The 18,319-nt window shown below is 40.0% G+C and overlaps 1 protein-coding gene across 1 annotated transcript in view; it reads left to right on the forward strand.

The window, feature by feature from the left end:
- The window catches only part of SUSD1 (sushi domain containing 1), a 365,105-nt gene that overhangs the window by 204,471 nt on the left and 142,315 nt on the right, over nucleotides 1–18,319 (forward strand). The window contains 6 exon segments of the mRNA XM_053700012.1: nucleotides 12,015–12,049; nucleotides 12,051–12,129; nucleotides 12,132–12,172; nucleotides 12,175–12,202; nucleotides 14,119–14,213; nucleotides 17,564–17,738. Of these exon segments, the coding sequence (XP_053555987.1) occupies nucleotides 12,015–12,049; nucleotides 12,051–12,129; nucleotides 12,132–12,172; nucleotides 12,175–12,202; nucleotides 14,119–14,213; nucleotides 17,564–17,738 (453 nt within the window).

Consider the following 18,319-nt stretch of genomic DNA (forward strand, 5'->3'; position numbering starts at 1 on the left):
TGAGGCTTGTCTCTGTGTTTGGTGTATTGTAAGCGGGATACTTTGTGACATTTGCGTAGTAATGGCTTTCTTCTGGCGACTCGACCATGCAGCCCATCTTTCTTCAAGTGCCTCCTTATTGTTCATCTTGAAACAGTCACACCACATGTTTTCAGAGAGTCCTGTATTTCACTGAAGTTATTTGTGGGTTTGTCTTTGCATCCCGAACAATTTTCCTGGTAGTTGTGGCTGAAATTTTAGTTGGTCTACCTGACCGTGGTTTGGTTTCAACAGAACCCCTCTTTTTCCACTTCTTTATTAGAGTTTGAACACTGCTGATTTCCATTCTCAATTCCTTGGATATCTTTTTATATCCCTTTCCTTTTTTATACAGTTCAACTACCTTTTCCCGCAGATCCTTTGACAATTATTTTGCTTTCCCCATGACTCAGAATCCAGAAACGTCAGTGCAGCACTGGATGAAAGATGCAAGGGTCTTTCAGGAGTCCAGAAACTCATTGGACCTTTTATACACACACACTAATTACAAGAAAACAGATCACAGGTAAGGATGGTTACTTTTTAATAGCCATTCAAACCCCTTTGTGTCAACTTGTGTGCATGTTATCAGGCCAAAATCACCAGGGTATGTAAAGTTTGATCAGGGTCATTTGGGGTAGTTTCTGTTGTCATTATGATTTAAAAGAGGTAAACACAATTAATTGATAATAAATGGCTTCAGGCCAAAACACTAACCATGAGTGAAAAAAAAGTTTTTGTGTTATCATTCATATTCTCCTAAAAAATGGCCAAGAAATCATAAATTCTGCCAGGGTATGTAAACTTATGAGCACAAAACTGTATAGAGGAATATGACAAGGCAGGCAGGGCAACGTGGTACAGCACCACTATACTGTATAGAGCAGTGATTTTTAACCTTTTTTTTGCCGTGGCACACTTTTTTACATTAAAAAATCCTGTGGCACACCACCATCCCAAAAATTTTAAAAAATCACACATTGTAGCCTAATACAGCATATATATATACACATACACACAAACACACACATACTGTATGTATTGTGCTGTTACGCCATGCCTCCTACAAACTACCCCTGCACTGGGAGTAAAGAACAAGCAAAGTTTAAAAAATATGTCACACTGTTGTCAGTCTGCCGTGGCACACCTGAGGATCTCTCACGGCACACTAGTGTGCCACGGCACACTGGTTGAAAAACACTGGTATAGAGGAATATGACAAGGCAGGCAGGGCAACGTGGTACAGCACACTATACTGTATAGAGGAATATGACAAGGCAGGCAATGCAATGTGGTACAGCACACTATATAGAGGAATATTACAGGGTAGGCAGTGCAACGTGGTAGAGCACACTATATAGAGGAATATGACAGGGCAGGCAGTGCAACGTGGTAGAGCACACTATATAGAGGAATATGACAGGGCAGGCAGTGCAACGTGGTACAGTACAGTATACAGAGGAATATGACAAGGCAGGCAGTGCAACGTGGTAGAGCACACTATATAGAGGAATATGACAGGGCAGGCAGTCCAACGTGGTACAGTACACTATATAGAGTAATATGACAGGGCAGACAGTGCAACGTGGTACAGTACAGTATACTGTATAGATGAATATGACAAGGCAGGCAGTGCAATGTGGTACAGCACACTATATAGTGGAATATTACAGGGCAGGCAGTGCAACATGGTACAGCACATTATATAGAGGAATATTACAGGGTAGGCAGTGCAACGTGGTAGAGCACACTATATAGAGGAATATGACAGGGCAGGCAGTGCAACGTGGTACAGCACACTATATAGAGTAATATGACAGGGCAGGCAGTGCAATGTGGTACAGCACACTATATAGAGGAATATCACAAGGCAGGCAGTGCAATGTGGTACAGCACACTATATAGAGGAATATCACAAGGCAGGCAGTGCAACGTGGTACAGCACATTATATAGAGGAATATCACAAGGCAGGCAGTGCAACATGGTACAGCACACTATATAGAGGAATATCACAAGGCAGGCAGTGCAACATGGTACAGTACACTATATAGAGGAATATCACAAGGCAGGCAGAGCAACGTGGTACAGCACACTATATAGAGGAGTATGACAATGCAGGCAGTGCAACGTGGTACAGCACACTATATAGAGGAATATCACAGGGTAGGTAGTGCAACGTGGTACAGTACACTATATAGAGGAGTATGACAATGCAGGCAGTGCAACGTGGTACAGCACACTATATAGAGGAATATCACAAGGCAGGCAGTGCAACGTGGTACAGCACACTATATAGAGGAGTATGACAATGCAGGCAGTGCAACGTGGTACAGCAAACTATATAGAGGAATATCACAGGGTAGGTAGTGCAACGTGGTACAGTACACTATATAGAGGAGTATGACAATGCAGGCAGTGCAACGTGGTACAGTACACTATATAGAGGAATATGACAAGGCAGGCAGGGCAACGTGGTACAGCACACTATATAGAGGAATATGACAAGGCAGGCAGGGCAACGTGGTACAGTACACTATATAGAGGAATATGACAAGGCAGGCAGGGCAATGTGGTACAGCACACTATATAGAGGAATATGTCAGGGCAGGCAGGGGCAACATGGTACAGCACACTATATAGAGTAATGTGTCAGGACAGGCAGGGCAACGTGGTACAGCACACTATATAGAGGAATATGACAAGGCAGGCAGTGCAACGTGGTACAGCACACTATATAGAGTAATATGACAGGGCAGGCAGTGCAATGTGGTACAGCACACTATATAGAGGAATATCACAGGGTAGGTAGTGCAACGTGGTACAGCACATTATATAGAGGAATATCACAAGGCAGGCAGTGCAACATGGTACAGTACACTATATAGAGGAATATCACAAGGCAGGCAGTGCAACGTGGTACAGTACACTATATAGAGGAGTATGACAATGCAGGCAGTGCAACGTGGTACAGTACACTATATAGAGAAATATGACAAGGCAGGCAGGGCAACGTGGTACAGCACACTATATAGAGGAATATGACAAGGCAGGCAGGGCAACGTGGTACAGCACACTATATAGAGTAATATGACAAGGCAGGCAGTGCAACGTGGTACAGTACACTATATAGAGGAATATGACAAGGCAGGCAGGGCAATGTGGTACAGCACACTATATAGAGGAATATGTCAGGGCAGGCAGGGCAACATGGTACAGCACACTATATAGAGTAATATGTCAGGGCAGGCAGGGCAACGTGGTACAGCACACTATATAGAGTAATATGTCAGGGCAGGCAGGGCAACGTGGTACAGCACACTATATAGAGGAATATGACAAGGCAGGCAGTGCAACGTGGTACAGCACACTATATAGAGGAATATGACAGGGCAGGCAGTGCAACGTGGTACAGCACACTATATAGAGGAATATGACAGAGCAGGCAGTGCAACGTGGTACAGCACACTATATAGAGTAATATGACAGGGCAGGCAGTGCAACGTGGTACAGCTCACTATATAGATGAATATGACAGGGCAGGCAGAGCAACGTGGTACAGCACACTATATAGAGGAATATTACAGGGTAGGCAGTGCAACGTGGTACAGCACATTATATAGAGGAATATTGCAGGGTAGGCTGTGCAACGTGGTACAGCACACTATATAGAGGAATATTACAGGGTAGGCAGTGCAACGTGGTACAGCACACTATATAGTGGAATATTACAGGGCAGGCAGTGCAACGTGGTACAGCTCACTATATAGAGGAATTTGACAGGGCAGGCAGTGCAACGTGGTACAGCTCACTATATAGATTAATATGACAGGGCAGGCAGTGCAATGATTGGCTTTCAATAGGAGTCTGCGTGGCTCTTGAGACCTTGCTGCTCATATACCAGCTGCTGCACCACCATTTGAAGAAACCACAACGTAGGATAAAAAACAACTACTGCTGTTATAGCTAAGATCAGTTAAAAAATAAAAAAATCAAGAAAAATTGCATTTGCCTGTTTGCCAAATAAGAGTCATCAACAAGCGTGCGTAGTGAAAGATCTCAGCGGAGGAGCGATAGCAGAGATATAAGGCATGATTCTAATACAATAATAGAACAGGCCCTGCATTCCTATGTAGGTGACTGAATGGACATCTGGCATCCTGGCTTGTGGCCATAAAGGAAATAAAAATTCAGCCTATAAATAAGTGTGAACTTCATACTTACCTAATACATTACAGATAAAAAGTTAGATATATTTATATTTGAAGTATTTTATTAAAATCAAGTGAGTTTATTAAAACAAAGAAAATATATTTTCAGTAGAAAATATGAGACATAGAAATTGTACAGTGAACGTCAGATGATCAGGAACTATAAACAATCTGTGTGGAGACACAAACAACAGAGGGCGCCCCCTAGTGTAACAATGTGGTGTACCAAACAGATAAATAGAAGGAATTCGCTGTACTCACAAATGAGGCAGCACCAATGTGCTGAATGATACAGATTGAGATCTCTCAGTCTCCCAGCTCATTGCTCCAACAATAGTGTGGTCAGGCAGACTCACTCCTCCCAAACAAACTCGTGCTTGTAGTATAAAATGGTGGTTTGTTAAAACAGAATAAAAACAACTCTTAAAAACAGGGGGATACAATTGCCCCTTGAGACACTTGCAACGCGTTTCTCAGCTGCAACTCGCTGTTTCCTCAGGCATATGGTTCTTACTAGCAAACATGGTCTATTTAAACAAACTGACTAGCTATCAGGATGCGGCATCTGCTCACACCCACTTTACCTCATGTGTTGCATATCAAATAATTAAAAAATGTTGACAAGATAGAAGTAAATAGTTACAATGCATCATATTATCCAAACGATTTATACACTATTAAAAACCCGTACCCGTACATTCTATTCATCCTCTCGTTTGAAGGAAATCCAAAATACATAATATGTATAAAGCAAACTTGCTTATGTTAATAATGTCCCCTGTGTATTCAAGTTCTATAGTTCTACAGTTTATAGGTGTTTTTAAGAGTTGTTTTTATTCTGTTTTAACAAACCACCATTTTATACTACAAGTACGAGTTTGTTGGGAGGAGTGAGTCTGCCTGACCACACTATTGTTGGAGCAGTCAGCTGGGACACTGAGAGATCTCAGTCTGTATCATTTAGCACATTGGTGCTGCCACTATTGTGAGTACAGCGATTTCCTTCTATCTATCTGTTTTGTACACCACAGTGTTACACTAGGAGGCGCCCTCTGTTGTTTGTGTCTCCACACAGATTGTTTATCGTCTGAATATTAAGGAGAGGAGCAGCCCTTAGAATTTACTACATCCGATTCTCCTAGATTAGAAGATTTACCTATGGGTTTATTCTAGGACCATGCATTTATATTTCATTTGTGTTTTTTAAGTCATGCACATATATATCTATATATATTTGTGTATATTGTATCAATATAATTGATATTCATTGTGCTATCACGTATAGCTTCTGGTTGTATTTGGTACCTAGGGACCTTAGCTGTTTATTGGCACAGATTGTTTAATGATCAGGAATTATGGTGATAATATTATACATTATGCTGTGCTTGTGTCCTGATTATTAGCTCACCCAGTCTCTGTCAGTTATGTAAACCACAGATTTTCTTCTCGATAAACTGCTGTAAGAAAATAATATAACCTTTTATATGGTTATTTATTCATTTACAGCTATTGATGTATGCTATGTTTTAGCACTGAATAAAAAAATTAAGTCATTAAACGGATTAAATAGTTATTGACTTTCATTAAATAATTTAAAATTATTGTTAAAGGGACATGAAACACATTTTTTTTTAGAGAATACAATTTTAAACAACTTTCCAGTTTGCTTCTATTGCCTAATTTGCTTCATTCTCTTGGTATCCTTTATTGAATGATCAGCAATGCACTACTGCTGAACATAATGACAAGAGGCATATGTAAGCAGCTAGTTCCCATTTCCTGAGCCTACCTAGGTATGCTTTTCAACAAAGTATACCAAGAGAATGAAGCAAATTAGATAATAGAAGTAAATTAAAAAGTTGTTTAAAGTAGTATACTCTATCTGAATCCTGAAAGAAAATATTTGGGTTGCATGTTCCTTAAATTCTTTCTGATGGAAAAACTATAATAACGCTCATGTATGTGTTTTTGAGTTACAAACAGAAAAGGTGTTTACTGCATCCTGTCTTTATTGCAAACAAAATACATAAGCAGATGTAGGCCAAAAGTAAGAGGGAGTCTTATGGACACATGAGTGAAAAAACATTTTCCTGGAATCCTGTATATCTTTGTACAACATTGGTCTCACTCTGACAACACTCCCTCAGGGCTTCTTAGTGAGACTCAGGCAGTCAGGATTTAGGGCTAGATTTATCAAGCCCTTGCGGCAACAAGTTCTCACAAGAACTTGCTCGCCGCGTTCCCTAACATCTTCGCCACCTCTATTGTGGCGAAATGAAATCTCCGACCGAGGAGATTGACAGCTCCTGCCCGCGCGTGATCGACTGTGCATGCAGGTGGCGGGTTTGCACGTGAGCGCAAAATTGCGCTCATGTGCAATGTTAATTACCTGCGGGTAATTTTGCCCAGCCACAGGCGAGCTGAGGCGTACAGGGGCGCATATACGTGCCCCTATACGCCTCAGCATTGATAAATCTAGCCCTTAGTCTCTATTATTCTCATAGTATGGAAGAAACAATTGCACATACAACGGCAGGGCCAAGCCGGGACCAAAAGTAGAGCCGGGTATTTTAATGCAGAGCAGCCTACTCCTCCCTTTTTATTAATTAATCATACCCCAAAACTAGCATATATAATATACTATTTTGATGTACAAGAACATTTAAGGTCTATAACATTCTTCTGTTACTGTATTTTGTAATTTTTTGTCATTAAATAATAAAACCAGAAGGTATAAAAGTTAACATTTAAAGATAGAATAACTGCTTATTGCTCATTAGAATGTATAGTCACAGTCACTTAAAATAACGGCCACCTAAGCACTTGTCCTCACAGCAGACTATCAGAAATAAATAACACACAAATACAACTACAGACACCCACATTCACACAAAAAAATGCACCCCAGGCATCCACAATCACACAAATACAAGCAGCCACAGATATCAACTGGCACCATTAAGAGGAGCTGCTTCTCTGTGACTGGCGTCATCTCCCCTTAGTTAGTTTATGCTAGAGAATATGCATATGCACAGCCTTCCTGTACAAATATGGTAGCAGGCTTTTCTGTACACCATCACTGTGGTGGCTATCTTTGAGGTCATTTCACCATAAAGGCTAATTCATACACTTTTTGTATACTGTGAGCCCTTTTTTGCAGGGGGGTTACACAGAGTGCCCATACATTGTGCAGGTGGAGCCAAGGCAGCACCAGGCCTCCTGTAGGAATGTCACTACTTAATGAAGGGATAGAAGGGGCCCCATCTCAATTCAGGCCTACGAACCCCCTGTAGTTATGCTACTCCCCAAGGAGAAGAACACATGTAAGCCCAAAGGGGGGGCACATGAAAGTATATACTAGACAGACAACAGGCAGACACTTGGTGACAACACACATGCAAACCCCAAGAATACTGCTATATTATCAGCAATTATTCATGCATACCCCTTTATCTACCCATATGTGAGGATGTCTGAAGCTGCCACATACCAATCATGCACCCTATGCAAATTCTTCAGAATAGACTTATCTGCAGGGAGATATTTATCAGCCTACAGAGCCAGCCATTTTGAGGAGGATTAGTTTGATGTAGCACTTGGGGGCAGGACTAGCCCTGACATGGCTCACAGACATAGCAAGGCAGTGAGAGGCAGGCAGGGATGGCTTTGCATCATTTACAAAAAAATAATACTGGGAAATGGGCAGGGGCTACGGAAGCCCCAACCTGCAACTGGCTCTGGCCCACTGTATGCCTTATGCTCAGTCTGGGCCTATCCAAAAGGGCCCTTAAAGTACCCAAAGCACTTTATATTTTGTAGCTTCTGACAGAATATATAAACCAACATTTTACAAGCTTTAGAACTTCTGTTTTGGGTCTTCCAAATTAATTCAGAAGATTGGCTGCCTATTGACTACTCTCCTCTTATTTATAAAGAACCAACAGATTCCGCAGCGCTTTCCATGGTTACAAATATAAAAGTACAACGGTGAAACAATACAATATAAGACAACATTTTACAGACAAATACAGGGGGCAATTGAGGGCCCTATTCCCGTGGGAACTTACAATCTAGATGGGTAGGAGGATGGGAAACAGGAGGTGGGGACTGCAAAGGTTAGAATGTTGTTAGTGAGGAGTTAGATGAGGGCAACTGTTAGGTAAGTGAAATTCATTTGTTACTGAGTTGGATGATAAGCTTCCCTGAACAAAAAGGTCTTTAGGGAGCATTTAAAGGACAAGAGATTAGGGGAAAGTCTGACAGCTCGAGGAAGTTTGTTCCATAGGGTTGGTGCAGCGAGAATTCCTGTAGTCTAGCATGGGAGGAGGTGATGGTAGGATCAGGTCATTGTTGGATCTCATGGTGGTGGGCTGGAGTATATTTGTTGATGAGTGAGGACAGGTAGGGTGGGGCAGCATTGGTGAGGGCTTTGTAGGTCAGGGTGAAAATTTTTAATTTAATTCTGCTGTGAATGGGGAGCCTGTGAAGGGACTCACAGAGAGGTGCACCACATACAGAGCGTCGAGAGAGGTGGATTAGCCTGGCAGAAGCATTTAGGATGGATTAAAGGGGGGGAGAAGTGGGAGAGAGGGAGATCAGTTAGTAGGCAGTTAGTAGGTTATTGCAGTAGTAATTACCAGGGAGGGGATTAGCTGTTTAGTAGTTTCAGTGCTCAGAAATTGACGTATTTTGGAGATATTGCGTAGGTGGTTGCAGCAGGATGAAGAGAGCAATTGGATGTGGGGAATGAAGGACAGATTTGAGTCAAGTGTGACTCCAAGGCAGCGAACTTGGGGTGATGGGAATATAGTGGTGCCGCCCACAGTGATTGAAAAATTAGAAACTGTAGTAGAATTAGAGGGGGGATTAGAAGTAGTTCAGTCTTGGACATGTTTATTTTTAGGTGATAAGAGGCCATCCAGGAGGAAATGGCCAGATAAGCAGTTGCTGGTGTGAGATTTGACAGAAGGAAGAGTACAGGGGGTGAATAGGTAGATCTGAGTATCATCACATAGAGGTGCTAGTTGAAGACATAGCTGTTGATAGTATTTACCCAGTGAAGAAGTGTAAATAAAGGAAAAGTAGAGGACCCCAGAACAGCCTCAAGGTACTCTACAGACAGAGGCAATGGAGAGGAGGAGTCCACCAGCAAAAGAGATAGAGAAGGGTCTGTTAGAGAGATAAGTGTAATTCCAGGAGAGGGCGTGTTTACAGAGCCCAAGAGAGCTGAGAGTCCATAGGGAGGAGGGGATGGTCAACAGTGTCAAAGGCAGCAGAGTGGTCAAGTAAGAGGAAAGTATAGTAGTTGCCGTTGTTTTTAGCACAAGGAGATCATTAGTAACCTTGTTGAGGGCAGTCTCAGTTGAGTGTTGGGGACGGAAGTCAGATTGCAGGTGTAAAGCAATGAGTTGGAGGGCAGGAAGTGGTTTAGGTAGAACAAAACTAGTTTTCACAGACCTTTGAGGCTGGCAGAAGCAGTGATATGGGGCGTAGTATTGCAGGAGAGTTAGGGTTGAGTGAGGTTTTTTTGAGGATGGGGGTGACCTTTGCATGTTTAAAGGAAGATGGGAATGAACCAGAAGAAAGGATAGGTAAAATATATGAATAAGACTGGAGTGAGGGGGAAGACAGAGAAGGTAATTAGTCGTGAAGGAATAGGGTCAAGTGGGCCAGTAGTGAGGTGTGAGGAAGACAATACGGAACCCACTTCACTCTCAGGGTTGGGGGGAGGGTGCAGCGAGTGCAGAGGGGTTGACTGGAGGCGAATTTGGGAGATTGCAGCTTGTGTTTGGATGATGCTTCGGATGATGTTTTATTGAAAAAGTAGTCAGCCAGGTCTTGAGCACTAAATGCAGATGAAGGGAGTGGTGCAGGGGGTAAGGAGAGAGTGAAAATGGAAAAGAGTCATTTAGGGTTTGAGGAGTGAGTAGATTAAGAGAAGTAGGTTTGCTTAGCTAATTGAAGGGCGGAGGTGTGAGAATAAAGAATGAACTTATAGTGGATAAAATCAGGTTCAGAGCGGGATTTCCTCCAGGCACGTTCAGCAGTGCGGGAGCATTTTTGTAGGGGGCGTGTTTGCTGAGAGTGCCAGGCTGGAGCTGACAACGAGGGGCTTTGCATAGTTGGGGAGGAGCAAGAGTGTCAAGTGGTAGAGGAGAGAGTAATTGTCAAAGTGGGTTGTAGCAAGGTCGGGGTCAAGATATTGTGAAAGTGTAGGGGGAGGAGAGGATTTACAGTGTGCATATTTCTACAGGTGTGGGGTGCAATGGGGTGAAGTAGGTTTTAGCCTGTATATTTAAGATTAAAAGTGAGCAGATGGTGGTCTGAGATAGGAAATAGGCGACATCAGAGAGAGAGCAGAGAAAGGAGCATACCGATCAATAGAGTGTCCATCGTGGTGAGTAGGGGGGGAATAGGGTGGATTGTGAGAGGAAGAAGTTTTAAGAGGTAGCAGGGGCCAGATGGGTTATCAATTGGGGATGTTGAAGTCCCCCAGAAATAGAGTAGGTGTATTTGTAGAGAGAAAGTGAGGAGAGCCAGGCAGCAAAGTTGTCAAGGAATTAAGAGTTGGTCCAGGGGGCGATAGATAACTGCCACTCTGAGAAATAGAAGGAGAACAGGCGAATGCAGTGGACTTCAAAGGAAGAAAATTAGAGGGATGGAAATGGAGATAGGTACTGATAGGAACAGGAGGGGGAGATTAAGATCCCAACACCGCCACCATGTCTCTCACTTGGCCTAGGTGTGTGGCTAAAGTGGAGACCACAGTGTGAGAGCAGCATGGAAGATAGTGTCAGAGGAAGATAGCCAGGTTTCAGTAATTACTAAAAGTTTGAAGAGTGTTGGAAACAAACAGGTCTTGAACAGTTGCAAGTTTGTTAGAGACAGAGCGTGCCGTTCAAGAGAGCACAAGAAAAGAGGAGGGGATAAGTGCTGTTGGTTAATGGAGATGATATTGTTTAGATTGCATGACCTAGAGTTTGTTTTGTGGGGAGACTGAAACAAGTGTAAAAGTGTGGTGATTGCTGCAGGGCCAGAGCTAGGAGAAACATCACCAGCAGCAAGCAGTAGTAGGAGTGTGAGTGACAGGATGTGAGAGTGAGACTTGTAGAGCGAGTTTAGACCCAAGAGAGTTAGATGGGGAAGTGTTTCAAGGAGACAGTAGTTCATGTAGAGGACACCAAAGGGGATGAAAGAAGGGAGGGTTGAGATATGGGATAGTGTGGAGTTTTAGTTATTGTTATAGGGGGACATGCAGTGAGTTTTAGGAGAAGGGCAGAGATAGAGAGCAGAAAAGACATGGTGATCATTGTGCAGGTGTAATAGTTAGTAAGGTTTACCTGCTAGTGGACTGCAGATAAAGCTTTTTAATAATTTTCTGAAAATATGTCTATTATTATGTCTGTAATCGCACTGATTCCCAAAGGCATCTTCCATTAGGCTACAACTCTTTACCATATCCAATCATTCTCAATCTTATTTATTCATCTTTTCTAAAATCTTTTGATTTCTCCCACTATCGCCCCCCAGCCCAGTCTGCCCCTGATTGAATTTGGTCTCTTATAATTTATTAACTGAACTAATAAAACAGAACAATTATTTTATATGACAAAGTCAAAATTTCCTCTTTGTGCATAGTCCTCATCTTTTCTATCCAAATACTTTCCAATGAAGAGATTTGTAAAAAAAATATATAATAATATTAATACGAGGATTTGGTGATTGTATTTGATTTGCATTGTACTGTAAGAGAATAATTGTTTTTTTTTGTTTTTTTTATATAAGGTTTTTTATTCAAGGTAGAAAACAAAATCCGGAATTGCCTTCAAAACATAATGTTTAACTTAAGCACTGAAAAGAAAATTGTAGTTCTTTGTCTAGACCTTCCGTCCTCAGCAGAATATAGATACATGTTACAGAATCATCAACAGGATTCTCTGCGAATGTCAGCTAAATATTTCAGAATCAGCAAATAGTAAGTGCATGTTTATAACTAATGAGAGGAGCAGCTCAATGACACAATTAAAGGTTATTAATGTCATTAAATGTGTTTTATTATGTAAAGGGATACTGAACCCAAATTTTTTCTTTATGATTCAGATAGAGCAGGGCAATTTTTAAGCAACTTTCTAATTTACACTCCTATTATCAATTTTTCTTTGTTCTCTTGCTATCTTTATTTAAAAAGCAGGAATGTAAAGCTTAGGAGCCAGCCCATTTTTGGTTCAGAACCTGGGTTACGCTTGCTTATTGGTGAGCCAAATGTAGCCACCAATAAGCAAGCTCTATCCAGGGTGCTAAACCTAAAATGGGCCAGCTCCTAAGCTTTACATTTCTGCTTTTAAATAAAGATAGAAAGAGAACTAAGAATATTGATAATAGGAGTTAATAGAAAGGTTTGCTTAAAATTGCTTGCTCTATCTGAATCATGAAAGGAAAAAATAGGGTTTTCGTGTCCCTTTAAATAGGCAGTCTAGTGTAAAAATGAAAATGGCTTATTTTGTTTTAAAATGTATACAAAAATCCTTCCATTGTTATGTCAAAACTGCACTCACAGAACACTGCCAACTTGTTCTGGATATGTAAAAATCTGAAATTTTGAGCATACGTATATAGTATGCATTACTGCTCCTGATTGGGCTCACCAGCCATATCCTTAGAGGAGGATCAAGAGTGAGACTGGTGTACAACTTTGACTATGGGGGCCTATTTATCAAATGTCTGTCAACATGATCCGATCAGTGGATCATATCTGACAGACATCGCTGAATGCGGACAGCATTAGGCTCTCTGCATTTAGCATTGCACCAGCAGTTTCTTGTGAACTGCTGGTGCAACGCCGCCCCCCTGCAGAATTGCGGCCAATCGGCCGCTAGCAGGGGGGTGTCAATCAACCCGATCGTATTTGATCGTGTTGATTTCTGGCGATCGCTGTCCGCCTCCTCAGAGCAGGCAGACAAGTTATGGAGCAGCGGTCTTTAGACTGCTGCTTCAGAACTTGTGTTTCTGGCGAGCCTGGAGGCTCGCCAGAAACACAGCGCTTCTAGCTCCATACAGAGCTTGATAAATAGGCCCCTATGTGTTTCAGCGGTTCAACCCCTTTGGCACAGATAAACGTATACTAAAAAGAAATTTGTTTGAATATAATGTATATAGATTTATACATTTACAGCATTTTATTTTTAGACTAGAGTACCGCTTTAATTTCAGTATCAGTTCAAACAGATTTAATACAAATGTTTTTATGCATTTTTTGTAACGTTTAACTGGAATTTAATACGTTTTGAGTATAAAGTTCCTCCCACAAAAGTTTTGTAAGGGAATAAACTTTTGAAATAAAACTGAATAACTGCAGCTGTTTATTTTTGATAAATTATTTTTTGCTCAGAATATAACAAATGAAAAATGTTTTTGGTTTTGTTGTTAATGTCAAACTGAATAAATATACATATAAGTTCAGCTAAACCGGCATTCAGTTTTACATTTGTAATCATTAGCCTTATAATGCAATGTTCAATATACACTGTAACATTTAACTATTTACATTTGTCAGCTTACCTTCAGTTTAATTTATGTCTTATATAACTTGTTTTTTACATTTGTTAATATATAATGATAATGTTACCTGAGGTAAAACAGTCTACTTCCATTTTTTATTATATTCCCATTCACTAAAATATCCAGTTGGCCTTTGACAGAAGAAAACCTGTATATAGAGCACTTCTAAAAGAACCAATAGGAAGGTCATTACAGTTTTACCATGAAGACTGGTTGCCATTTTATCACTGCTGCTAGTAGCATATTGCCTTTACTTGTTTACCTGTCAGGTAAAATAACATTAATCTTGAAAACCTAAGTTGCTAACATAAAATTATCACCTTTGATCTTTAGAAAATGGAATCATCAGTGGCACAACCTTATTAAATGAAACATGTTTGCTGTGGAATAGACGTACAAGCAGAAATGGATTTCATGAGATATACAACGTGAGTGGTAATTATCAAATATGTTGCTAGTACTTTCCTGACAAATTTTGCAAAGTATTTAAAGACTGGTAGCTTCAAGTGTACATAAAAAAAAAATTGAACAAATCTTATACAGGCACTGGATACGGCAGCATTACAAGCCTCACATTTTCAGAAAAATGATACCTCTGTAAATATATTAACATTGGCATCATCCTCACAATCACACAAACTAAGTTTTGCTGAAATAAACATTCCGGGCTTCGAATATGTTTAACCCCTTAAGGACCGGGATTTTTAGACAAAAACTTCCCCAAAAGACCAGAGCATTTTTAGCATTTTTACCATCACTATATTTAAACAGAAATAGAGCCTTTTTTATATTTACCTATCAAAACTATATAATTTTTTTTTAGTAGACAACCCAAAGTATTGATCTAGGCCCACTTTGGTATATTTCATGCAACTATTTCACTGCCAAATGCGATCAAATAATTTTTTTTTTAACTTTTTCACAAACTTTAGGTTTCTCACTGAAATTATTTACAAACAGCTTGTGCAATCATGGAACAAATGGTTGTAAATGCTTCTCTGTGATCCCCTTTATTCAGAAATAGCAGACATATATGGCTTTGGCATTGCTTTTTGGTAAATAGAAGGCTTCTAATTGCAGCTGCGCACCACACTTGTATTATGCCCAGCAGTGAAGGGGTTAATTAGGTAGCTTTTAGGGTTAATTTTAGCTTTATTGTATAGATTACCCTCCCACCTGACACACCCCACCCCCTGATCCCTCTCAATCAGCTCTCTTCCCTCCCCCACCCCACAATGGTCACCCCCATCTTAAGTACTGGCAGAAAGTCTGCCAGTATGAAAAAAAGGCTCTTTATATAATATATATATATATATATATATATATATATATATATATATATATATATATATATATATATATATATATATATATTATTATTTTTTTTTTTTTTTTTTCTGCAGTGTGGGATCCCCCCTTACCCTCCAACCTCTAACACTCCCCCCTCTACCTATTTGCCGCCATCTTAGGTACTGGCAGCTGTCTGCTAGTAGCTAGTTTGCTGCAAATTAGGCTATTTAAAAAAAAACAATAAAAACAAAAATTTTTTCTGTAGTGTAGCTGCCCCTTCTCAATACGCTACCCCCTTCCCCTCCCAGATCAAATTCCCCCCCTCGTATCGCATCCCTCAGTGTGAACCCCCTCTCCCTCCTCCCCACTTCCTCCTTCCCCCTCCCTGCCGCTCTGAGCGTGCAGAAATAGCGCAATCTCACTAGTTTTAGCGAGATAGCATCAGAGAGAGGCCCAGGTATAATTAGTAAATTACTATGGTCCTTGTTAGCAGATTTAGGATAAAGCTCATATTGCCTTGAGTTTCAAGAATTTTATACAAATGTAACCTACTTTTCGGATTAAAATTCATGTATGGCCAATAATGAACATGAGTAATGCGTAAATAATTTTATAGAAAGAGTTGCCACACAGCCAATATTTTACCCACATAGGGCCAGATTACAAGTAGTGCGCTAATGTATTTTCTCTCGCCCCCTAACTACGTTTAAAGTAAAAAATGATTGTGGCTGCATTAGTGTGTGTATTACAAGAAGAACATTAGCACGAGAGTGAGAGACCAAGGCGTGCTAACTTCGGGACTTACTAAAGATACCACCATCACACTAACTTCTTCTCTCCATAGACTTCTATGGATTGCGCTAAAACCCCCCCCCAACTATTAGTTATTGCTCGTGCTCTAACTCAACACTGTCCTAGGCCAACTGCGCTAAAGCCGAAGTACAGTAGGAATACTTCAAATTCCTTTGTTCTTCATATAAGGCCTGTTAATCACACTGAACAAGTGAGTTTGAAGTGTTTTACCTCTGGCTCCTAGGACAAGAAGCAGAGATTGTTCTTACATTTGTGGTTGCAGAGTCACTCTCAGAAGCCTAAACTGCAAATTTGTCAGAAGCGGCAAATGCATCTTGATAAACTCTTTAAGCCCTACAATAGATCACAATAACTTGCAGTGGGACCAGTACAACTCACACTTGTGTCACTGTATAGTGATGATAATAATCATTTATACACTATTAATCACAACACTCTGCACTATATGATACTGCTAGGCGTCTATACACCAGATTACTTACTGTATATACTAATTACATATATGCTGCACTGTATAATGATGTTGAGGGATCATACACTAAAAAATATAACAAGCAGCCCTGCATAATGATGATGGGTGCCTAAAAAATGATGGTGAACACTCTGTGCTGCATAATGATGCTGAACATTTATACACTCAAAAATCCCACCAAAGTTTTGCAGAGAGCGCAGGGGCTGTCCAGTGAGTTCTTTCTGCCTCCTATGTTTCCGAGTAGTCCCCTCCCATTCTAACCATTATGCCACCAAAGATGTCCCCTACTATGAAGCCCAAGCAAGGCAGGAAAAAAATAAATATACACATAAAAAAATGTAATGCACCAAATTTGTAAACCACCCTGCAGGGGCGCCCTTAAGTGATTGCTTAGTCTGCCTCTATTGCAGAACTGACCCTGACCATATCCCTTTTAACCCTTTTAAAACTTCTTTTTAATATTTAAATTATATATATTTTATTAAAACATGTTTATATGTGTAATACCTCATTTGTGTTTTGTGCAACTTTTTTTTAACCTTTACATTTTACTTCAGGTCTCAAGTAGCACTAAATATTCTAGCGCAGTTTCAGCTTTCGCTTGAGTGCAAACTATAACCTTCAACTTGTGATATGAGGGCAAGTTAGTGCTTCCTGATATCTATTGAAAGTATAGGTTGCGCTTGAGCGAATAAAACAAATTTGATAATAGAAGTAAACTGGAAAGTTGTTTAAAATTGTATGTTCTATCCAAATCATGAAAGAAATGTTTTGGGTTTCAAGTCCTTTTAAAATTAATTATACAGTTTAAATAAAAATGCTACCTGTCAAAGTTACGCTTAGTGTATTGGGATCTAATTATAGACAAATGATCATTTAAAATCAGTCCTAGAAGCTTTAGTTCCTGATTTATGCTATCTAATAATTTATGCAAATTTGCCAATGAGCATGGCTGGTGTTTTTCTTCCAGAAAAGGTGTCAACCGTAATTACATATGATTAGATTATTGAGGAAATGTGTGTCATTTTATCAAACTAATATTCTAAAACTCTGATCAAAAGACATGAACCTATCAGGTGAAGAACGTACTTGTAATATATGTTTATATAAAAATCCATTTTATCATGAAGTGATTGTATATCTACTTTCTATGGTTTACATTATATGTACTAAATAAATGATAAAACTAATTGCACCCTACAGGTATACTTGCAAGTCGGTAGATGGCACCCAAAGGAATATCTTCAGAATTTGCTCTTCAACATTAGCACTGACCATAATGCATCTACTATGTGCTTGGAGATACCAGTTGGCTTAACTGTAACAGAAGCTCCTTCAAATTTTGCTGCTCAGAGTCAGTTTCCTTCTGTAGTTAATGGTATGTTCTATTTTATATATACATAGATTTGTAAAGGGACTTTCTGAGGCAATGTTTTTACCTAGGACTTTAGGGGTAGTTAGCTATGGTCAGTAATTCAAAAAACAAACAAACTGCATGCTCTTAATAATAATAGCATATAATTTCTGCTTATGGATGTTTCATTAATTATTTCTAAGAGAATACATCAATTAAAAAAATTACATCCCTAAAAATACAAAACATTACTTTTAACCCCTTAAAGACAGCTGACTTACCCTGTCCATTAGCTGTCTGTAGTGATTACAGGGCTGTAATAGTGTTGGTCTTGCTGACCACAGAGTGACCATGATATTTTCTCTTGGAGCTGTGGAAGACCCTTGCGACAGGAGATGTATAGGGCATATCACTGTTGTTACGGGGTTAAGCAACAACTTCCGGGCACATAAATAAAAAGATACTTTAAAGGTACATGAAAAACAAAACTTTAAGACACATTTAAATTCACTTCTGTTATCAAATTTACTTAAAACTACAAATATTCTGTTGGTATCCTTTGTTGTTGTAAAGCGTGTCTAGGTAGGCTCATAAGCAGCAGTGCA

The sequence above is a fragment of the Bombina bombina genome, chromosome 2 (assembly GCF_027579735.1).
Source record: "Bombina bombina isolate aBomBom1 chromosome 2, aBomBom1.pri, whole genome shotgun sequence".
In the NCBI taxonomy this organism is placed as follows: domain Eukaryota; kingdom Metazoa; phylum Chordata; class Amphibia; order Anura; family Bombinatoridae; genus Bombina; species Bombina bombina.